The following is a 24,121-nucleotide window of genomic DNA, read 5'->3' on the forward strand; positions in this document are numbered from 1 at the left end:
TTTTGACAGCTATGATGCGTATTCTACAGGATCCTCATATGAAGCTGATGATGCCATAGAATTGGATCAGAGCTTGTTGGAGTTGGAGGTGGATATGTGTGGGGTGCATATAGGTGAGGTTAAAGGGGCTAGTATGGCCGGTCATATGGCTGAGCAAGATCGTGTGCAAGATATAGAGCCCAATGTTCCGAAAGCTGAGTTGATGGAGATGCTTGCTAGTAACTTGACTAGTGAGAAAAAAGAGCAGTATGGGGCTTTATTTGACAGGTATCCAAATCTATTTGCCAAGGATTACAATCAAATGAGGGGGATTGCAAGTGTGGTTCATGAGATAAAGCTGAAAGAAGGTGCAAAACCAGTGGCTAAGAAGCTAAGGAGGCTAGGTATTATTTAGAAAGAGGTTTTGGAGATAGAAGTCACCAAATCGCTACAAGTTGGTTTTATATACCCGGTTGATGATGCAGAGTGGGTTTCCCCTGTAGTCATTGTACCTAAGAAGGGTAATAAAGGGTGGGTTTGTGTGGATTGCAAACCTCTTAATGCAGCCACGAAGAGGCATCACTATCCTCTACCATTCCAAGATGAGATATTAGACCAGGTTATAGGGCATGAGAGGTATTCAGTCTGTGATGGATTTAGTGGCTATTTTCAGATTAGAATCGCCCCAAAAGACCAGAAAAAGACCAGTTTTATTACTCCTTGGGGGGTGTTTTGTTACAGGGTTATGCGCTTTGGGCTTCTTAATGCATATGCCAGTTTTCAAAGCTGGTTGGATAGGGTTCTTGGCCCATATCTTGGATCTTTTGTTAGAATTTTTATGGATGATTTTTGTGTTTATAGTGACAGATGGATACATGTGGAGAGGCTGGACATAGTGTTTAAAAGTCTTGATGAAGATGGACCCCAACTCAACCCGGCTAAGTGCAAACTAGCAAGGGCTAGGGTAGTACTCTTGGGTCATGGAGTGAGTGAGAATGGCATAGCTCCAGATCCTAGAAAAGTGGAAAGTTTGTTGCAGATGGATAGTCCAAGATCAACCAGGGAGCTTATAAGTGTTGTCCAAAAACTCAGGTGGAGGAGAATGCCTTTGAGAACATCAAGGATATGCTTTCACCTCTTCCTATCATGATTGCCCCAGATTGGAGCCAGGTATTCTATTTGAGCCTCAATGTTGGAAAGCATGCAGTAGGGGTAGTGCTTATGCAAAAAGGCACAAAACAATCATACATGAGTAGGACAATGCCTGTCTACTACATTGGCAGGACAATGGGTGAGATGGAGAGGTCATGGCATGAGGTTAAATTGCTGATTTGGACTCTTGTTTATGCTACTAAAAGGCTGAAATCTTATTTGATTAATAGATCTTTTGTGGTACTTACCTCTTGTAGTTTGTTGCCTCATGTCATGAGATACCCAGGTGATAACCCGAAGGTGCAAAAGTGGATTATGGCTCTTCAAGAGTTTGATATGAGTTTCATCAAAGAGAATAGCGTGAGAGCTCACATGGCTGATATGCTCACCTACAGAGAAGGTTAGGTAAAGCTACCTAGTCCTAACCCACATGAGGAGTTGCGGGACATCGATGGTATGTTGTTTTTTGATGGAGCTTTTAAGAAGTGTCGGCAAAGGAGAAGCGGGATTTGTTTTTGTTGATGAGCAACGGAAAGAGCTACGGTATGGCTGTCAAGAGATAGAGGTAAAAAGCAACAATGAGGCTGAATATTTCAGCCTATGTTTGGGTCTTGAAGAGTGCAAAAGAAGAGAGTTCAAAAGACTGAATCATGATCATAAAAGGTAATTCCATCCTCATCATAAGACAAGTATAGAGCACTTGAAAGATCAACAAAGATGAGATGAAGGGCTGGTTTTTAAAGGTAAGAAAGATTCTTAACAATTTTCAAGTTTTCCAAATATGGCATGTATCCAGGGATGACAACAAGAGAGCCCATGAATTGGCACAGCAAGTCTTTACCAAAAATGTGCATGCTATAAAGGTCCAGGAGCCTTTGTATCAAGGTAGAGAGTCTCTTCATGAGGAGGAGCATGTTCTTCTTATAGGTTTTGTAAGAAAAAACTTGGATAATTGAAAGACGAAAGCGATTGTCAATAGAGCCATGAGGTATGTTTTGATTGGTGATCACCTTTCACAAAGAGACTGAAGGCCATTATGGAGTTAACATCACAAAGGAAAATCTTGACAGCCAAGCTTACGTTGTAAGGTCCTCCCCTTTTCTAAATAGGGGAAACCATAAGATAGTCTACTAAGTCTAACTCGAGAAAAATTTCCTACTCGTCGACACCTTGACCATGTAAAGATACAAGGATACGATTAATAGGTAAGACTTAGTTCTATCCTGCAGAGGTAGCATGGTCTTGTAAATGACTCTTAAAATCGAATCACGCATAGAGTAATTGATCTTAATTTGGGCAACCTTCATTCTTGATTCCTAGAGACAACGCTTTTTTTCCTATCCATGCGAGGCACAACCGCTGACCTAATCCTCTAGAGTAGGGTTGCCCAGGGACCTATTTATCTAGCCCAGAGTTTTCAGTTAATTTGTCGCAAAGCTATCTGACTAATTGGGTCCACCCGTCCATAGGATGGTGCCATCAAGACATTCCATCCTCCCACTTTCCACCCAACTCACGCATCAATTTTGTTTTCTAATTAATCCTACCACACTGTTCGACATAAATAAATAAGTTCCGTAATTAATGACCTTCATAGTGTTTGTTTAAACAGCCTTTAACAATGATACAACAATGCTAGCAAATAAGGGACTTAAAAATAAATAAATACAATGTTCAAAACTATCCATAGCCAAATCCAGACTCTCTTATTCCTTTACTTTATTGTGCCGATGATCTAGAATTCGGCTTTCCAACCTCTATAGACTGGGCAATCCCTACGGAATCATATACCTCGTTGTCGGTAGCTGGCAAGGACTCAACTCGGCCTATCGCCCTCTCAGGCTCCATCGCTTATCCTCCTGCTCCTTAGAGGGATGTCGACACGCTAGGGTGGGCTTATTCACCGCACTAGCCTGGGCCCGCAGAACTAGGTAGCATCATAATACTCGCCTAAACCGGCGAATCTCATCTTCCCAATGGTAGGAGGGATACCTTGGGACGACTCCGGGCCTCGCTAACGTCGCCGCCCAGCTACAAAGTACGGAAACGGGGTCATCATTAAGGTAGGGAAAAGATGTACCTGTACTTTTAACTTAATCAAGATAACAACACAATTGCTTAACTAGACCATAGGATACGAGAAACAACATCATTTGCTCGAGAAAGCAACGATTTCACAAGAATTTTGGTATTTTCAAAGCAAGGAAAAGTAGCAACTTCTTTCTTACATAATTAATGTTAACATTAAAAGTGAATTAAAAAACCACTTCTTCAAACGATTATTAAGCTAACCTGGCCATTAGTTTCTTGTGGGACTCCCAAGGGGAGAGTTAGGGCCGCATCCGGAGTATTCTCTCTAGGGTCCTTATGCACGCTTCCCGAGGCGGTATTTTGGCATCTTCGTGGAAGAGCCATTCTATCCACCTTCTCGTAACCCACGTCGCAATGAACTTAATGCTTCAGCTGGATCACGAATCAGAGTTTGTTTGCTCACTTTATGAGCATATAACTCTTAGGTGGGAACCACCTCTAAGAGCCAAAGAGCCCTTACTAAATTCACTGCAAATGGGCGGGCGGGAGGGAGGGGGGGTGGGAGGGAGGGGGGGGGGTGGGCGAGAGCAGTTAAGGACACTCTCTACTTAACCAAGAGTGAGATGAAAAAAATTCTGCAAAGTCTACTTGGAGATGGGTTGAAAGGGGCTTGCTGGGAGAGAGGGGTTGCATAGGGCTGTTAGATACAGTCCCGCATAAAGTGTCGGGTGCGGACTCTGCACAGAGTGTCGGGTACGAGAAGTGCAGGGTGTCAAGGTGTTGACCATGGGGGTGCTGGGGGGGTTTATATAGGGGCTGGCATGAGTCTGGGGAAAGGGAGAGCAAAGCGGGTTGCAGAGGACAATGTATGATGAAAGTACACCGGTCTGTGGGTGCATGAGTCTGGGAAAAGGGATGGTGCCTGTACACGGGCAAAAGATGAGGTACGTATGTACCTTTCGGGTCAGTAGCCGCATGGGTGTCCACATGATAGCCAATGGGGACCGTACGCTAGGGCGGTTGGCCTTTGGTCCTTATGCGGCCGTTGTACGAGCACTTGGGTATGTGAACGATATCTTTCTTAGGGCGGGGATTCCTTTTGTGAGACGCTGGCCTCGATATGCATATCGGTGCGCTCGACAGCTTTTTTTTTTTTTTTGGGGCAAAAATGTCTCGGGTGTGTCTCCGGTCGTAGAGGTGCAGTCTGTTCGTCAATCAGGCACCCGGACATGCATTTATTAAGGTCGAAAATTTACCATGCTTTAACTAAAAATACCTAAAAATCTACATAGAGACGTATGCCAGTGTCCGGTTGGAGTGCTGTAAAATCCTATATTAGGGTAAAATCGCACGTAGATTCTAAATTTGGACTCAGAATTTTAAGATTCCAAGTGAAAATAGCTCAATTATTAAAATTGATGATTTTTACACCACAAAAAAGCCATAAATTCATCTATTAAATGGACATATATTATTATTGAAGATGGGCATGTTACATCCTTCCCCCCTTAAAGAAATCGAGATGTCCTCATATCGTCATGAATTCGGGGTTTTCTTTTAAGAGTGTAGCTTCATCTTCCCAAGTTGTATCCTCTTGAGGATAATCTTTCCATTGTACTAGATATTCTATAAGAGTTCTATTACAGAGTTGCCTTTCTCTAGAATCTATGGTCCTACTAGGCTGCAACTAAAGGACTCCTTGAGTTGGGATTACAACTTGCTCATCATCAAGAATATGATCGAGACTGGGTACATAAAGCTTTAACAAACTTACATGAAATACATTGTGGACTTTGATATGGGTTGGTAGCTGCAGTTTATAGGCACTTCTGCCCAAACGCTTGATGACTATATAGGGTCCGCAATATCTTGGACTGAGTTTCTTATTTTTCCCAAGTGACAGAGAGCTACGCTTGGGTCGCACTTGTAGAAGAACTTTGTCTCCTTCCTTGAAGATTCTTTTAGACCTCCTTGTGTCAATATAATGCTTTTGCCGATCTTGAGCAGCTTTAATATCTTTTTGGATCGCCTTGGTCTGTTCCTTCATCTCCTCGAGCATTTTTGTGGATGCCTCAACTCTTAAGGTTGGATCGGAGAAATTTAGATGAGATAATCATTCTTGCCCATAGAGTGCTTTGAATGGTGACATTCCTATGCTCCGATGATAAGATGTATTATAAGCGAATTCTACCAGAGGAAGGTATTGAATCCATCCTCTTGGCTCCCGTCTACAATATGCTCTGAGAATGTCTTCAAATACTTGGTTGACCCTCTCAGTCTGGCCATCGGTCTCTGGATGATAAGCTGTACTAAAGTAAAGTTGAGTATCCAAGGCCTGAAATAAGGACTGCCAGAACTTCAAAGTGAAGTCAAAATCCCGATCAGTGACTATCCTCTTCGGTAGATCATGAAGCTTGAAGACCTCCTTAATGAATAATCGGGCAACATCAGAAGCTTTGAAGGTTTGCTTTGCCGGTATAAGATGAGCTACTTTGGTAAGCAAGTTCATCACCACTAAAATGGAATCATATCCTCCTTGTACAGTGGGGAGACTTGTGACAAAATCCATACTAATGCATTCCCACTTCATTTGGGGGATATCCAAGGGTTGAAGCTTCCCAGGCATCTTGACTCTTTCAGCTTTGATCCTTTGACATGAGAGACATTGCTTCAAGTACCGAAAGACATCATTTTTCAAGCCCGCCCAATGATAGCTCCTCCTTACAACATTCAAGGTTTTTGCATAGCCTAGATGCCCTGCAGTGGGGCTATCATGAGCTTCGAGGAGGATTAGTTTCTTTAGAGCAGGATTCTTAGGAATATATAGCCTGTGATTGAAGTAGAGACACTCATCATGGGTGGAGTAACCTTTGACTAGATTTTTCTCCTTTTCTGAGCTTCCTCCTTCTTCGACTAGGTTCACCATCCTTTGGTATCAGGATCATGAAATGACACTTCTTTCACCTTGATCAGAATGGAATCATTTGGCATAGAAATTGCACTCAAGAAAGATTTGCGACTGAGTGCATCAGCTACCACATTATCCTTCCCAAGGCGGAATTTGATGTCGAAGTCATATTCTTGTAGGATTTCAATCCATCTTCTCTGCCTCATGTTGAGGCTAGGTTGGGTGAAGATCCACTTCAGACTCTTGTGGTGAGTTACAAGCTAGAACTTGCACCCTAGGAGATAGTCTCCATAACTTGAGGCAATGAACAACAGCTAAGAGTTCTAAATCATGGGTGGCATGAATTGCTTCATATTGTTTTAGCTTGCGAGAAGTATAAGCCATTGTTCTTTCTTCTTGGCCTAAGACACCACCAAGTGCTAGACTAATAGCATCAATAACCACCTCAAATTCTCTGGTGAAATCAAGAAGTTTCAGGATTGACGCTGAGGGGTCAAGGGTGCAGCTACCAGGGCATAATCTTTGATGAAAATCCGTACCATCCTGTGATTCCAAAAATTCCGTGAATTTTGCAGACTGAATTAGGAGCTGGCCATTCCAGTATATCTTTGACCTTGGTAGGATTTACTGAGATACCATCTTGGGAGACAATGAATCCAAGATACTTAATCTGATGAGTAAAGAAGGTACATTTGCTCTTCTTTACATAGAGTTTATGTCTACGCAGCAATTGCAGAACTCTGCGCACATGCTCCTCATGCTCTTCCACCGACTTGGAGTAGACTAAGATGTCATAAAAAAAGACAAGCACAAATTCATTCAAGTAGGGGCGGAATATATCTTGCATGAGGTGGTTGAAAGTTGCAGGAGCATTGGTGAGCCAAAATGACATTACAGTAAACTCATAGTGACCATAACGGGTATTGAAAGTTGTCTTGGATATATCTGCTTCTTTGACTCTGATCTGATAGTAGCCAGACCTCAGGTCTATCTTTGAGAAAATCTTGGTCCCATGAAACCTGTCAAGAAGCTCGTCGATGCGAGGGATAGGATACTTGTTCTTGACAGAGACTTGATTTAGTCCTTGATAATCTATGCAGAGATGAAGAGTGCCGCCCTTCTTCTTTTGGAAAAGAACAGGTGCTCCCCAAGGAGAGCTACTGGGGCGTACAAATCCTTGCTCAATGAGCTGGGAAAGTTTTTCCTTAAGCTCAGTGGCTTCAGGAAGAGACATCTTATAGGGTGTTTTTGAGACAAGTTGAGCACGAGGGATCAGCTCGATTTCATGATCGACTTCTTGAGGAGGTGGTAGCCCTATAAACTCATCAGGAAAGATGTCAGTGAATTCTTGGAGCCAAGAGGGTTCTGATTCTTTACTAGGTTCAACAGCTTTGTTGAGCTTAATTAGGAAAACTTGTTGTATCTTATGTGCTCCCTTGAGAAGATGTTTTTGCCTTGACTACCCTAGACTTAGGTTTACCTGTCTTTCCCTAAACTAATACTACTTGGCCATGCTTATTTTTAAAAGTGATACTCCCCTGGTTACAGTGAATACTAGCATTGTTTGTGGTTAACCAGTCCATCTCAAGGATCCCATCATAAATACCTAATGGTAAGACCCTAAAATGGCCATGAGTTTGTTCACTACCCAATTCAAAGTCAAGGTTTTCTACAGAATGGTGAGATACTATTTCCTTCCCGCTAGCTAGCTCTACAACCATTTTCCTAGCTGGTTTTTGACCCAAATTTAATTTTTGTAAGTACCTAGGAGAAAGAAATGAATGGGTACTACCACAATCAATCAAAAGCAAGAATGGCTTACCATGATGAGTCATTCAAACCTTGGCAGAAGCGGGCTACTTGCTAGGAGGTAGTCATGGATGGGACATACTTCCGGAGAGTGATAAACTTGGAGTAGTATTCTTCCGGGGTTAAACTGAGCTACTTGAGGCTAAAGAACTCATTCATCTTGATAGATTCATGAGATGGGGGGAGATACCGCTCCTTCGCAGCTTGCTTGATGTCATCCCATGTTTGGGATTGTTCAGTGACTCCCTTGTTCAGTGACTCCCTTGTCACCGCACCATTGCTTCCACCAGAGTTTAGCATCCCCGGTGAGGCAAAATCATGCAAGCATGGACTGGTTTGCCGCTCCAGTACCGACAGCTGAGAAATAATCATCCATTGCTTCGATCCATACCTCGGTATCCTTCTCAATTTTTGAACCTTGCCCCTCAAAGGAGGGAGGTTGCATCTGTTTGAATAGGAGCTTCTTCTCTTGGGTATTTGTGTATAGCGCATTAGGGAGAGTAGGTTGATCGTCCTGGTCATCATCACAAGATTAAATTTTAGGATTACGAGATTCATACTTTACACTATGCTCATGCTTTTAAAAGTAAAACTTTAAAATCATTTTATTTCTCAAATATTTACAAGGACAAGCTTTATTACAAAGATTTGAGACTAATGTAATTAGTCTTATTCATCATAAAAGAAAATCCTACGCTCAACTAAGACATAAGACTTGAGAGATCCACATAGGTGAAATATGGGGGTTCTGCCGTGGTTTCTAAGATATAGAAGACTGATGGTAGGGGCAGTAGACTGGCGGGTAAGACTTGCATTACTTGGTCATATACCCAGCGGTTCTGTGGTATACGGTTTTCTTCTATGGTCATATAGCTATTGGCTCTGGGAGTATCCACGAACCAGAATAAGCGTACTATCTTTAGTTTCTCAATCCAACGAATCCGCTTTAAATCGGGTAAGGTTCCCAATTCGGTCTGCTCGGATGAAAAAGTACCTTGGCTCATGATTCCAAAAGCGATCTCTACCCCACTCTCGTTGGATACGAGAGGGATGAGGAAGGGACAACCTCTCGAGTATCTATACCATCGTATCATGGAATTAGAAATTTGAAGAGTGACAAGCCGACTGGAAGATGCACTGGAAGACTAGGAATCTCGAGTACGCATCTCTCTTCCTACAATCATTCAATCACTAATTCAAATTGTTCTAGTAAGGTATTTTATCAATCAGCATTATGTTGGATAAACCATACATTCCAAAACAACCTTTTTTTTTTTCCAGAACCTTAAATAACAAGTCCTAGGAACTAAGATCCCCCCCTTCCTAAATAGGGGAAACCATAAGATAGTCTACTAAGTTTAACTCGAGAAAAATTTCCTACTCGTCGACACCTTGACCATGTAAAGATACAGGGATACGATTAATAGATAAGACCCAGTTCTATCCTGCCGGGGGAGCGTGATCTTCTAAATGACTCTTAAAATCGAATCACCCATAGAGTGATTGATCTTTATTTGGACATACCTCATTCTTGATTCCTAGAGACAGCGCTTTCTTTCCCATCTATGTGTCACAAACAAGCACGTGTATACGGAACCAATTCACTACCAAAACAGCATACATACATCAACCATTCCTGGCATATACATGATTACCATCATTGTGAACCATTACATGAGCATATACATCCTGCAAACATAAACCAACTTGCACATGACACAACACTAGGGACGGAAGTTGGGCCTGCCCCCCCCCTCAGGTATCTTTATTACCAACAGAAGTATTTATATGTACAAGATGCGGGTGCCCGGATAGTACAGACTCGTCCAGCCGACACCAGATTTATTCAACTGTGAAAACATAGGTAAACACATTACCTGCAACTCCTTGGTCACCAACCAAGGTTGAGTGGTCACCAACCACTCTTGTTGCAACACCCTCGGTCACCAACCAAGGTTAAGTGATCACCAACCGCTCCTGTAGAAACACCCTCGGTCACCAACCAAGGTAGAGTGATCACCAACCACTCCTATAGTTTGATTCGGATGCAATCTCTGCACAGAGTGTCAGGTACGAGAAGTGCAGGGTGTCGGGGTGTCAACCATGGGGGTACTGGGGGGTTTTATATAGGGACCGGTACAGGTACGAGTGCAGGGAAAGGGAGAGCAAAGCGGGGTGCAGAGGATGGTGTATGATGAAAGTACACCGGTCTATGGTTGCATGAGTCTGGAGAAAGGGATGGTGCCTCTACACGGGTAAAAGATGAGGTATGCATGTACCTTCCGGGTCAGTGGCCGCATGGATGTCCACGTAACGGCAAGTGAGTGGGGACCGTACGCTAGGGCGATTAGCCTTTGGTCCTAATGTGACCGTTGTACGGGCGCCCGGGTATGTGAACGGCATCTTTTTTGGGGCATGGATCCTTTTTTTGGGGTGCTTGCATCGATATGCATACCGGTGCGCTCGGTAGCTGCGAGATTATTTTTCAACGAAAAATGTCCGGGGTGTCTCCCTGGTCATAGAGGTGCAGTCCGTTCATCAATCGGACAACCGGACATGCATTTATTGAGGTCGCAAATTTACCGTACTTTAACTAAAAATAACTAAAAATCTACGTATAGGCTTATTCCGGTGTCCGTTTTGAGTGCTGTAAAATCCTATATTATAGTAAATCGCGCGTAGATTCCAAATTTGGACTTAGAATATTAAGATTTTAAGTGGAAATAGCTCAATTATTAAAATTTATGATTTTTACACCACAAAAAAGCCATAAATTCATCTATTAAATGGACATATATTATTATTGAAGATGGGCATGTTACATATGTCACCAAGCATGAACCGGGATATTAATCATTGGTGGAGGAGTTGTCAGGCTTTCCAAAAAAGGGTGTTGATTCCAGAGCCTATGCATCATATCCTGAGTTATGGAGATTTTGAAAAGTGGGGTATGGATGTTATAGGACCTCTTCCAGGGACCAGAAACAAGAAGCACTATATTATCACTGTGGTGGACTATAGGGCGTGATGGCACATTAGATACTTGCTTGGGAAACGCTATTGCATGGTTGATTCAATCTGGCCCACAACTTCTTTTTGACGACAAGGGAGCAGATCCTGTTATACTTGTCGTAGGGGCATAGTTGAGAGATGTTTGTTCAGGATATCCCGCATTTACGATACACACGACCTCTGTGAAGAAACAGCACTTTTCCAGCCCTAAAAAGGGATTTTCTGGAATATTTTATATTTTATATTTTTGAGGTTTTTTCTTGTCTTGGCTGCTGGCCGACTCCTGTATGGTGACCGACCAGCACCCCTCTATGCTATAAATAGCACAGCCTCATACCTCATCATTAGTGTACCACTTCATTGCCATATTAGGTACCACCTGGCCGCCTCCACTAGGGGTTCACTGTGCGTTTTCCTCTGTTGGTCCAGGCCGCATCTGGAGGACTCATATCAGCCAACGTTCGGCTGTTTTCTGGTGCTTGCATCAGGCCTACATCAGCACACATCAGCATTACATCTTAGCATATGCCAGCGCCTACTTCAAAGCACTTATCAGCGTTTATACTTCAGCTCACACCAGCATTTTGCTCCAGCAGACACCTGCGTTTTGCTGGAGCTCACATCAGCGCTTGTCATTAGCCTGTCCTCCGTTTTACATCTGCGTTTACATCAGGTGTACATCAGCGCTTATCATTTGAGCCTTACAGCACTTACATTAGCCTGTCCTCAGGCTTACATCTGCGTTTACATCAGGCACCACCTCAGCGTTTATATCTGGGCTGACATCAACCTCACTTCAGCCTATCTTCAGCGCTTACATCTAGGCTAACATCAGCCCTACATCAGGACAGCAGCCCTCTCTGCTACATCGGGACAGCCCTCTCTACTTCAGGAACGCAGCACCCGTGTCACCGGAGCTTGCACTCTTCGGGACGGCAGCCCTCTCTGCTTCAGGTACGCAGCACCCATGTCATTAGAGACTGCACCACCATCCTCGTCATCGACGTTACCTTTTTTCTGTTGCCACTATCACCTCGGAGTGCTTTGCCTCATATCGACGCGAGTCTTCGTCATCGACCGTGCTTCAGCTCCAACGTCCTTCTCTGCTTCTGCACTGGTCTTCTTTTTGCTCAGAGTCACCTCTCATATGAGGGCTCTTGTACATATCTGCACTCATCTTTTTATATATATTCACTCACATATTCATGCTGTGTGGTTTTACTCTGATCTCTCGTATATCTGGTCCTTCCGTCCTTTTGCCCTCACAACCTCCGTTTGGTATTGACACCACCTGGGAGATTATTGCTAGTGTCATGGCGTGGAATATCTAGAGGACTAGGTAATCAGAGGCCTTGTAGGGTATTCATGTTTGTGACACCCAGTGTATTTGCAGTATATGGAGTGACATTGTTCACACTCTTTTCGCCACCTGGGCCAGCATACATGGATCTTCTGGAGCTGTGCAACACAGCAGATTTATGAGAGTGGAACCATGGTATTTTCTTCTGCTCCACTCCTACGGGGCTTTTATGAGAGCATAGTGCCCCCGATTGGTTGAGATCTCCCTACCTTTTGGTTTGAGATCTCCCTTTGTATGATTTTATTTTACTTAATAGAAGTAGTCTCGGAGAAAAAAAGTCGAGTTGGAAGAAGCGTCTTCCCAAAAGATGTTGCATTTTTCTTGATGAGATCCATATGCAAAAGGAAAGCGTAAGACTGAGAGATTAAGCTGTCTAGAGGGGATTGGACTGAAGGTTGATGCCTGTTGGAGCTCCTCACTACCCGTCACAGCTGCTGCTGCTAATGACATGCACAGCCCAACCCCGGTCCCTCTTTGCCTCCCCTTCTTGCTGTAGGATCCATAATTTTTTTTGATGAGAGTATAGGCAGCATCATACTTGATGGCTTTCATCATTTTCTGTAGCTCCACTTTGTAAAGGTAATAGATTTCCTGGCCAGTGGGGTGGACATGGACCAAAATAAGCAGGAAAGAAAGAAGCAAGGCATGTTGGACGGCTAGGTGACAGCAAGGAGAATCAGAAGAAATTCAAAATTGACTGAATAGAATTAGAAAGAAAGAAGAAAATCTAAAGGGGACAAAGGGCACAAGTGGGTGGGGGAGGCTGGCAGCCAAGAGGGGCGGCAGGCTGAAGGAGGGCTGTATAGGGAGCTTCAGCTGCAATTTCAAATTTCGAAGCCTGTTCTATATAAGCTGTCTTAAGGGAAATCTTGTTTTGAAAGGTAAAATTACTTGGAGATAGCACCTCTTGCCGCTTGAAAAATCTCCAAGATGATATTGATTTCACTACACCAATCTGCTTAAGATGCACACAGTGATAAATACAAAATTCCCCAGAGCGTATTATGTACAGTATTTTTTTTTCTTTGGCTACTGTAGGACACCTATGAATTCTGTTCAAGTGGTTATATTCTGCAGGTTCGCTCTCATTTGAAGCAAGGCCACCACCTTTACTTGCAATATCATGATGGTCCTGGATTCATCTCAACCACATCAGCTGGAACTGCAATTCAAGATGTCCCACTCTATGGTAACCAACAGTTATCCATCAAGTATAATCCATTGGTTCAAATCAAATCCTCTATTCTCGATCAGCAGCAAGCAGCTGGTCAGCCAAGTGCAGAACCCGGAATTCTTTTTACCGATAATTATGTTGCAGGTAGTCAGAGGATTTTCTCTAGCAACATCCAGGAATCAAGTAACGATGATTCATACTGCTCACCATGGGTACAAACAGCAGAAAATTATGATACTGCAGGAAATCCATTGCAGCTTACTCCTCCTGGTCTCATGATGCACCCTCAAAATCCAGAGGTCCACTTTGCATCCATGCTGCTACCACCAACGGCGTATGCTGCTGCTTCACAAGCAGGTCAATTTCACTTAACTCCTTCAGAAGCACAATCAACCATGCAAGATGTCAGGTTGCAAACTTTGGGAGAATACCCACAACAGTACAATGTGTCCAGTTTAGCAAGAGAGGCTTTCAACAATCCACAAGCTTCTGGTTGGGAAAACACCATGTCCATGGGAGACACAATGACATCCTACATGTCTATGACAAGCAATGAGTCCCAAGTGGCTTTTGGCCAGGATTATACATTACCTGAGTCATTAACGGGTCAACATTTCATTGAGTCCATTCATCCTCCAAACACAAATAAAACTCAAAACATAGAAGGATCCAATGCAGAGACAAATCTAGAAAAGTGCAAACCGAAAAAAAAAAAGTCTAGAAAGATGGAGAGAGCAGATAAAAACAGGAAGAAAAAAAGAACGCCTCAGAGATCTTCGGAGATGGAATCTGGTAACTCTCTAGAGGCTCCACAGCTCTCTAGCGAAAGAGGTCAGTCTGCTGCAGTGCCTCGGGCTCCATATGATGAGTATTATGGGTCACCTCAAGTCAATTGGTTTGGACAGCAAGCTGGTCAATATTATAACCAGAGGCCACCAACGCAGGTAGATCCTCAGTACTATGCAACTAAGCAGAGGCCTTTATATTCTGAAACACAGTCTCCGCTCATGATTCCAATGCCTCCATATGGGGCCTTCACAGGAGTACCTTATAATGTAGGAATGCAACCTGCTGTGAACTATAATTCAGAACTTTACAAGGAAGAGGACCACAATGATGGTGGGTTGAACATCCCAGCATCATCAAAACAAGGCAAAAAGAAGAAGTTAAAGAACAAAATAGAGCCAGATAAGAATGCCATATCAAGGCCAACAAAACATAACCAGCAAAGCTCTGAAGACACTCATGAAAAACAATCTCACCATCAGAGTGGAGTTGAAGGACTACCTGGCAGTGAGCCTGCTGACGATGGAAGGATAGGCAATGGTGGTCAACAGAAGAACAAGAAAGCAAAGAAGGCGAAGGGGCAAAAGGGTAAAGGTGCAAATCATGATAGTTTATCAGCCGAGGACAAGTCAAAGAAAAAAAGTCATCAGAACAAAATCAAAATTGACAACGTACAAGAATCAGGTGAGAGAAAATCTTTGTCTGTGCTTTATTTCATCTTCTACCAACATGTAGTTAATATTACCTGAAATGAAATCTCTTCATGTATATGAATTCTTAAACATATATTATATTTACATGTGTAGGTGGAGATTCATCTGTGGTTCATTCTAGAAGATGCACTTTTTTAGTGAGGGTATCTCAAACTTGTGGCTGGTGGACACGAGCGTGCCATTGCAAGCAAGTGGACAGTTGGGTGAGGAAGGTGGCACCAGCACTGTGGCTACGAGCAGTAAAGGGAGGAGCATGTAAGGTCACACGAGGCTGCACAGCAGTTTTCAAGATAGTTTGTGGGGGAAAAGCCATTAAGAAATTTCCATTGCTAGTGCTGTGTCTTGCTAGCAATATTATGTGGCTGCTTCGCCGGCTCCTTGGAAGGGCATTTCACCTTGTTCACCGCCTTGCTACTACCTTCTCTCAGCTAGGTATGCGAATGTGCAGATGCACCTGTTCTTGTTGTGATAAGATTCTCCCAAATCTTGGTGCATGCATGACTTCTCTCGTGAGGCCTTTCCTAAGGTGTGGTGTTGCCCTGGTCACTGCTCCCTGCAGAGTTTTATGCTCTAGGAAGACCGGTAATCCTCTTTTCAAAAACATTTTCAGAAATAATGCATTATCAGTGTGTAATGAAAATCACGAGGGTCGATAAGACCATAGTTACGCATGTCACGCTACATAGTGAAAGGTAACCATGGGAAAGAAAAAGAAAGGCTAGCCATGTACAGAAAGAAGGCAAACTAATAGAAATGTAGTATATGCTAGGGGAACTATGCAGATGCACATGGTGCCACTAATGATTTTTTTATTTTTTTCCAAGAAAAGATCCTTCCAGTAGTTACCAAACTAACAGCCGAAACAGCCAAGTACATGACCAATCTCAATCGAGGGAGACAAGAAAAATAGTTGGGGACAGAGAGGGGTCCTTCCTCGCTGACTGGCCACTCTCGGAGGAAGGCTATCTCATACAATTGAAGAAGAAGAGGAGGAGGGGGGCCAGCCAAACCGGTGGCCTCTAATGCCAAGTAACCTCGTTGTCTCTGATCTTGAGGAAAGGACCACTGCTCCAAATCTGCAAAAAAGCCTCTCGGCACTTCCGGATATGCTCAAATTTGCCTCAGCTTTTCCCAGTGGCCACGGAGGGTGTGTATGTTGTCTGTCCATATGCTCTGGATGGACTTGCGGGTGGCGTGGTAGTGCCCTCTATGGCCTCGCTGTAGCGAGCACGCCAAATGTGCCATGCTACTATGCTGCTGATCAACTCCCTCCTGTGACCAAGGCTTGTGGTCCTCCCTGCTAGGGCTGCTGATAGCAGGGTTGTCATAATACGGTGGTGAGAGAGGAGGAGGGCGAGATCCTGTCCCGTCTCCTCATATGCTAGGGCCAGTGCTGGCTCAGAAGTTCAGGCTACCCCCCCCCCCCCCCCCCCCCCCCCCCCCCCCCAAAGGTGATGGTGCAGGCAGATGCCTGGTCCCAAACGTGTTGCGCCTTGAGACAATCCCAAAGGCAATGCCGCTGTGACTCTTGGGGGTGTCCATGCCTAGAACAGAGGGCTGGCCGACCTCCAATTACCAGCCACTGCCAGGCTCTTGTGAGGTGACTATCTGCCAAAGGAAAAGAGTAATCTTTGATGCCAGAAGCTGTCCCACAGTTGTTTCCAAAAATCATGGAGGAAACACATGGGGCTGCCCCGAGTCTGCTAGTGTACTATTGCCGCGATAGAAGGATCAACAATGCCTGGGCCACCTCTGTGGTGAGGCTGAATGTTGACTCTTTATAGTCACTTTGGTCCATGCCGGCCTGCCATCGCTGCATGCCCAAAAGAAGTTGCGGATCAACCATTGTACCTGTTGTACCTGGCCAATACACATGCTGGAAAAGGTCCAGCAAGAGGTCATGTACCACATGGTAACGAGAAGGACCTGGTTCGCTACCACTACTCGACCAGTGACTGAGAGAATGGTCATGCTCTGGTATAAAGCTTCTTCCAAATGCTCAAAGAGGAGGACAAACTGCTGCTTTGAGGTGATGTCAATTCCCACCGGGAAGCCAAGATAACGCATTGGGGTCCCCCTTGGAATCCACCGGAAGGACTCAGCTGGACGCCAAGCCGGGGTAGGGGATGAGCTAACCCAAAATCTACATGACTTGTGCCAGTTGATCTGTGCTCTTGAGGCTCGGCCAAAAATCTCAATTGCATCCACAAACCTTTGGATATTCTCTACATCTTCAGAAAGGTAGGGAGCTGTGTCATCTGCCAACTCTGAATCGAGGAGCTCCTCCTGAGATCCGATAGGAAGTTTAAGGCCCTGAAGTCCGGTCTCCTGGGAAGCTTAAAAACTGCTCATCACCTCTGCCTCGAAAAAGAAGAGGAAAGGCACAAGGGGACAACCCTACTGAAGGAGTTAGTGGAAACCTGTCGCCCCAAGTGCCCTGGATGAGGACTTGAATGTGAGAGGCTGAGTGGAGGGCAAAGACACCTCAGATCCAGGTGGTGGGAAAACCCATCCTGCACAGAGTCCCCTTGAGAAAGCTCCAATCTACCTTGTCGTAGGGCTTTTTCGAAATCTAGAAGAAGTCCTGCTCCTAAAGACAGGCAGACGCCTCTCAAAAGGTGAAGATATTAACCAGGATATGCTCCTATCCTAGATACAACGTGTTTGTGTGCCATGGATCAGATCTGGGTGGTGGGGCTGCAGTTGACGGCTGATGGTTTTGGCTAGGATTTTGTAGGCTTTTCCCAAGAGGGTGATAGGTCTCCATTGGTGAATATCCAACCTGTCACCTCCCTCCTTGGGGATCAAGCGAATCAAAACCTCCTTGGAGTCTCATTGAAGGCGGCACGGAAGGCCCCCTCCATGAACTATCAATGACGAAGAAACAGGGGAACCGGAAGCCCACCTGGGTACTTGCCCCTAGGGAGCGCGTGCAAAGCCTGTGCAATCTCCTTGGAAGAGAAGGGTGTCATCAAGAAGCTCCGGAGAGGGTGGGACCACCTCACGCGTGTGCAGCTAGAACCTCTCTCTCGCATCCTGTACAAGTGGGGAGTGAGGCCCTGCAGTGAGGAGGGAACTGAAGTAACCAATGGCTATGTCTCAAACCTGAGGCGGTTCGGAAACAATGGTGCCGTTTGATCTTCTACGCCTTTGGAATCAAATCATAGTCACAGGAAACGGAGGTGGAAAACGAGGAAACGCGTTTCCACCCCCTTCACACATGGAAACGGCCATGCCCTAACGTGGAACGGTGGGAAATGTGGAGAAACGGCTGCAAAAAAAGTATACGAGAAAAATCAAATTTTTTATAAACGTTACCCAGCATGTTTATTTATTAAACGTTACCCACGTTTTAGTATATCATTGCCCAACGAATAAAAATATTAATGTTTAGAAAAAACGTCTCACTCAGAATTCAACGAGTACATTTTCCCCCTTTAAAATACTCATGTGCCTCTGCCTCCAGCCTCAGTCCAAAAAGACGCGCGGCCATGGAATATGTACTCCACTCTGCTCTCATCCATGCAGCTGATCTTAGTGCGGGTTGAGGCCATCTGAGCCTCAATCCAAGGGCTGTCCGGGGTGAGCTCCTGCAGGCATGCTAAAGGGTGGCTGCGGAGACTCCTCTCCTGCCCTCGAAACTCTGCTAGCCTGCTTTGAGCTGCCTCCTGGAATGGTACTGATCTCACTGATCCCAGTATCTTGAGTCGCCACTGCTGTGCCCCCATGCTACCTATACCATGAACATGTGTCCATGAAAAGGTATTACAGGTAGCCATGTGGCTAGTATAAGGCGCTAGTACAATGGGGAAATGGTTAGAGTGCATGCCTCATCCAATAATAGTGCCATCCTACTCCATAACAGAGTGTAGAGCTGTGATGATGTCCATCTCCTGTGGTGATTCCTCTCCATCTAGCAAGAGTATGTCCTGGACTTTCTGCTAGAAGGTGAAAGGTCAGGATCCCGAGAGAGAGAGAGAGAGAGAGAGAGAGAGAGAGAGAGAGAGAGAGTTATATTAAGCATCTACAAAAGACCCAAACAATGTTACAATACTTCCATGAGATAGCATGATCATGGAAACAAAAGAAAAGTGAACTAGATACATGTGTCACCGACCTTGGTTCCCTTCAACAGATTCTGCACAGAGGAGGCTGGGAACTTGGAAGTGGTTGAGCTCACTGATGTGTCCAGCATCATTGGCATTTCCTGAAGATCTTTGAAGGCCTGTAAAAATGAGTTATCTATGGACCTTCAAATATCTTCAAGAAATGCCAACCATGCCGGACATACCAGTGAGCTCAACCATGTAAAAATCTGTGAAGGCCTGTAAAACAAGTGATCTACATAAAGTGAAGATAACACAACTGAATAAAGCAAGTTCAGATCGTTGAGCTCCCCATACCTAAGCGCTACACTCCATTCTCTGCTGGCCCACATTACCCTTTCCTCTGCTGCCTGCACTGCCCTTGTCCTCTTCACTGCCCTTTCCTCCGCTTCCTGCTTTCCCCTCCGCCTCCCTCCTTGTTGCTGCCCTTTCCTCCGTCTTCTCAGGAATGGATTACTCTTAATCAGGGCTCCTGTTGACTTTTTTTTCTCCAATCAGCATCATGGCTAATCAATTCCCTTCGGCCGCGGGTGAACCATCTAGTTTTCACAATACGAGCTTGCGACTCTCTTCAACGAAATTGAGAAAGACTCCAAGATGACACTTATCATTGGCTCTCACCCCTCCCATATCCACCAAGACTAGCGGTGTTGTTGCCTTCCCACTTTGCACTCCATTTTAGAGATGTAAGGCTACTTGGAAGAGGATTATTCCAAGTAGACTTTGACGCAGAGGAGGCAGCCTCTGAAGTGCTCAAGGGCAGTCCCTTCCAAGGAAGATTTTCTTCCTACCCTACACTGGCTACTTCGACCCTGTTGAAGAAGACCGAAACCATTACCCTATTACTCTTAGGTTCCTAGGTCTTCCTCATGCTTATTGGCCATTTTTAGAGGCCAATTGGGCAGCCTTTGTGCTGGTCCTACAGGTTTCCACCATCCCTGATTTCCCACTTTTGTTGCCTAGGTAGTTAGCCTCGTCTGATGCTGTTCCTAGGGTTATCGTGTTGGCTCGTGACAGTGAGTCCTTTGAGGATTTTGGTTGCTTTTGAGACCTACTCTTGGCGAAAGGCTGGCCGAGGCAGAGCATTAGGCTTTCGCTTGAGGAGCACGTTTGCGCCGCCTCCTATGATCCCTAACCCTAGGGCAATCCTACACAAAGTGGCCAATCTGGTGACAGACCCGGCATTGGTCAAGTCTACCTGACGTTTGGCGGGTCGTCTCTCATTGCTGCCCTCCAGGTGAGAACGCTGGGGCACAAGATGATGCCCCTCCCAAAGACAATGTACACAGTGATGATGTGTTGGGTTAAGGTGATGAATTTGCGGAGTCATCCTTGCAGAAGGATGTTGCAATTGGGCAGGATGACTATGTTGAGTCCTCCTTGCTTGGTATGGACAATATGTAGGATGCACTTGGTATGGATGCATAGGACACGTTGCCATCTTACGAGGCCTTGCCGGGATGTACAACAAAATATATGCCACGATGCCTTGCAAGGCACCCATGCATTGCACGCACATATACAGAGACTGTGCAGAGTCCAGGACAGAGTGAACATGCTGACATTGGACTTTGCTCCAAGGATACCCCCTCCTCCAGCATTATGGAAGGCAGGTTTAGACTCCCGGCCAAGCGATTTCTTAGGTCTCGATTCTTTACCATGCAGATTATCTCATGGAATGTGCATGGTCTAGGGAGGATTCCCACTAGCAGTAGGAAGCGCCTTGTTAAGGATCAGCTCCACCTTGCCGTTACAGGTGGACCTATGGACGTGTTGCTCCTATAGGAGCACAAATTGGATATGCTTCAGTGTGGTAAAACTGGTAAGATCCTTTCTGGACACACTTCTTGGTCCTGTGCACAGGGGACCAAAGGTGGGGTATGCATCTCAATGTCATCGTCACTTTTGCCTCATGTTATTGGCCATGGTGTTATCATACTGGCTAGAGTATAGTGGATTATGGTTATGGAGGAGGCACAAAAGTTGGGTATCTTGAATATTTGTGTGCCTAATGTGCGGGGAGAGAGGGTGGCCCTTTGGGGCACCCCCCAGGTTGATCATTGGATTGTTGGAGGAGACTTCAACATGGTTGAGCAGCCCTTTGACGAAAAGGGTGGCTGTGAAGGTAGAACACACCCTTTGGAGAGAGCCTCGTGGGAGAGATTCATACTCTCCTTCTATGGCAGGGATTGTTGGACAGAGGATGATTTCCAGACGATGCCTAACTCTCTATCTTATTCATGGCATAACCGTAGAAACGGGGATGCATCTTTGCACGGTTGGATAGATTTTATGTGGATGACTAGGGCCTGGATAGAGGAGGTTCTATTGCCATCTTACTTGGTATTACCAAATCAGATCACTGCCCAGGGAACTTGGGAGACAAAAGGGTGTACCTCGTGTTCGCAATGCAAATTCTCTCTACGAGGATGCAGAGACCTCATGGGAGGTTAGAGAGATTTGGAGGCTTTGTGATGATCTTGACCCCCGGGAGAGACTTGCCTTGGCCTTGACAAGGACTAGCTAGCACTATTAACTCTGTTGCTTTGGCCAAGAAAGAAGAGGCTCTAGACGAGGAGCGAGCTATCAAACGTAGGTTGGCTGCACTTCAGAGGGAACATGAGAAGCCCTTGGATCCCATATTTCTCGTCCACTATTAGAGCTGAGTTACAAGTGGCCATGGATAGGCGGGCTGAGTTTTCATTTCATGCTAATCAGGCATTTTGGACACACAAATGGGTGGTAGATGCAACAAACCATTTTTCTCAGCGCTGGACCTATGCACAGTAGGGACAGTTTGAGATGCCTACAGGATTCTCAAGGAGAATTTCACACTGATCCAAATAAGGTGAGGAGTATTGCCTCAAATTTTTATCAGATCTTGCTCTCTGTGGAGGCCCATTCTTTGGATAGATATGTTGCACAACAGAAAGTCTAGGAGCGTATGCCCAAGCTTATTACAGATGATATGTGCACCTCTTTGGATGCCCCCTTTTCAAAGGATGAGCTGAGACATGCTTTGCAGGCCCTCTCGAAAGGCAAATGCCTAGGGGATGCTAGTATCTCTCCATCCTTCTATTTGAAGTTTTGGGATTACATTGGTGACGATGTTACTACTACTCTGGTGTACTAGTATGATGCCTCCTTTTCTCACGGAGGGTCTTATCCACCTTGTCCCGAAAGCTGGGGACGAGACCAATATTAAACAATGGAGGCCCATAACTTTGCTTGGACCTGCTTACAAAATCTTAGCAAAGGCAGTGAGTATGAGGCTTGAGTGGAGGTGTCGGAGCAAGGCTGGGGAACTGTTGCTGCTGGTGGAGTTGGCAGAATCCCTTCAGAATAGCAGTCATTATTGTCATGCCCATGTTTCTCACAAAATGAGCAGTACTGTTGTCTAGGGCACTCATGGGTGGTGTACTCGGGGGACTGACGCAAGGTGTACCACAATCCTTTCTTGGCCTCTTGCTGGGTCTTTAGTTCTTCAATTGGGTGAGAGTACTTTCCTCATTTTGGGACTTTTGGTCCTTCCAACTCCCTCTTCAACTAGGTGACTAGATCATATGCAGTGGTAGTGAAGTGCATGGAGCTCCTGTCACTCTCGAACATGTGACATGTTTTTTCCAATTGGGATGCCAACTTCTGGAACATGAGCAAGGTAGTCGTTGGCTTGCTCTCTTGGATCTTTTTGCTGAGTGGACCGAGACAAGGCCTCTGCATCACCCATTGGTGAACCGTGTAATCACCGATGTAGGCAGGTAAGTGGGCCACCAACACACTGGTCCGTGTCATCAGCTCCCCTTATGGCTATAGTAGCGCATTGAGAGGGGACTCTTGATTGGGCTGACCAGGTTAGAGGGTACACAGAGACAAGATAACAAGGACTCCAAAGTTTCGAGAGTCCCACCAAGATTGCCAAATTTGAGTGTATTTGTAGCAAGCATGGTTGCCTGGCACACTAAAGAGTGGATGGTTCTCTCTAGACAATATGTTCTCTCTAGACAATATTTCCGAGAGTCACGACAAGGAGATCACGTAGGTTAACACAAGAAGCTTTCTCACACATCGAATAATGCAGATAATGACAAGACACATAGAAGTGCACCTCTCTCAGAAATCATTCCATTAACCACTCACTCTGTTACAAGGCTACTCAATGCACACGTAGTGGTCACTCTGTAGTGGTCATAGTGAGGTAGGCCGACACAGGCTTGCTAGAAGCCAAATGGAAGACTCTAGGTGCAACACTCTTTGACTGGTACATCAATGACTCAATGTCAATAGAGAGAGGACTACAAGATTTGATGGCTCTTGCTCCCCACTCTAGAGAGTTCTTTTAGCCTGGAGTGTCAGTAGGTGGAATCAGGTAGGTGGTGCTGTGGAGAGTATCGCACAGTGACTTGCGCCAGCGCCAGTAGTGTCTTGCGGTGGAATAACTGATTCTTGCCACTTGAGTTGGATGGTCCTTGAGGATTCCCACGAGACACCATTGAACCCCACTGGTCCACTCTTCTCTGGTCCACTAAAGTGGGGTTCCCACGGGACAAGTGGCATTCCACTGATCAGGTGTGTGAAAGTGGAGTTCCACCAACACAACACAAGTGGCATTCCACTGATGCTGTGGAGAGTATCCCACAGTGACTTGCGCCAGCGCCAGTAGTGGAATAAGTGATGGGTGCCAGTTGAGTTGGATGGCCCTTGGGGATTGCCACGAGACACCACTGAACCCCACTGGTCCACTCTCCTTTGGTCCACTAAAGTGGGGTTCCCACGGGACAAGTGGCATTCCACTGATCCAGTGTGTGGAAGTGGAGTTCCACCAACACAAGACAAGTGGCATTCCACTGATCCAGTGTGTGAAAGTGGAGTTTGTTAGGATTCGGGGCTCAATGTGTGTGAATACCTTCTTAAGGTGTGAACACCCTTTTATGAGAGGATAGGATAAGTGTGCCATGTGTCATTCGTATAGTGTGTGTGTGTGTGTGAAAGTCCATACTCACTTTCAGAGCCTCTTTGCTACGCCTACGTCACCAAATCAGCAAGTCATGGATGCTCGGAATGCCATGCTTGATCTTGTTAATCCGATTATGA

The 24,121-nt window shown here is 45.3% G+C and overlaps 1 protein-coding gene across 5 annotated transcripts in view; it reads left to right on the forward strand.

Annotated features, from left to right (window-relative positions):
* LOC147637568 (uncharacterized) overlaps positions 1–24,121 on the forward strand; it is an 86,061-nt gene that overhangs the window by 56,484 nt on the left and 5,456 nt on the right. For 2 of the 5 annotated variants that reach the window (XM_086799364.1, XM_086799366.1), the window contains exons 3-4: positions 13,329–14,895; positions 15,018–15,691. In XM_086799364.1, coding sequence (XP_086655490.1) covers positions 13,329–14,895; positions 15,018–15,580 — 2,130 coding nt within the window. In that variant the 3' untranslated portion in view covers positions 15,581–15,691. Of the gene's footprint in view, positions 1–13,328; positions 14,896–15,017; positions 15,692–24,121 lie in introns of those variants that run through there. The other 3 variants (XM_086799367.1, XM_086799368.1, XM_086799365.1) reach the window with 3 other exon arrangements.

This window comes from Cibotium barometz, chromosome 6 (assembly GCF_041138505.1).
Source record: "Cibotium barometz isolate CiBa-2024 chromosome 6, ASM4113850v1, whole genome shotgun sequence".
Classification (NCBI taxonomy): Eukaryota; Viridiplantae; Streptophyta; class Polypodiopsida; order Cyatheales; family Cibotiaceae; genus Cibotium; species Cibotium barometz.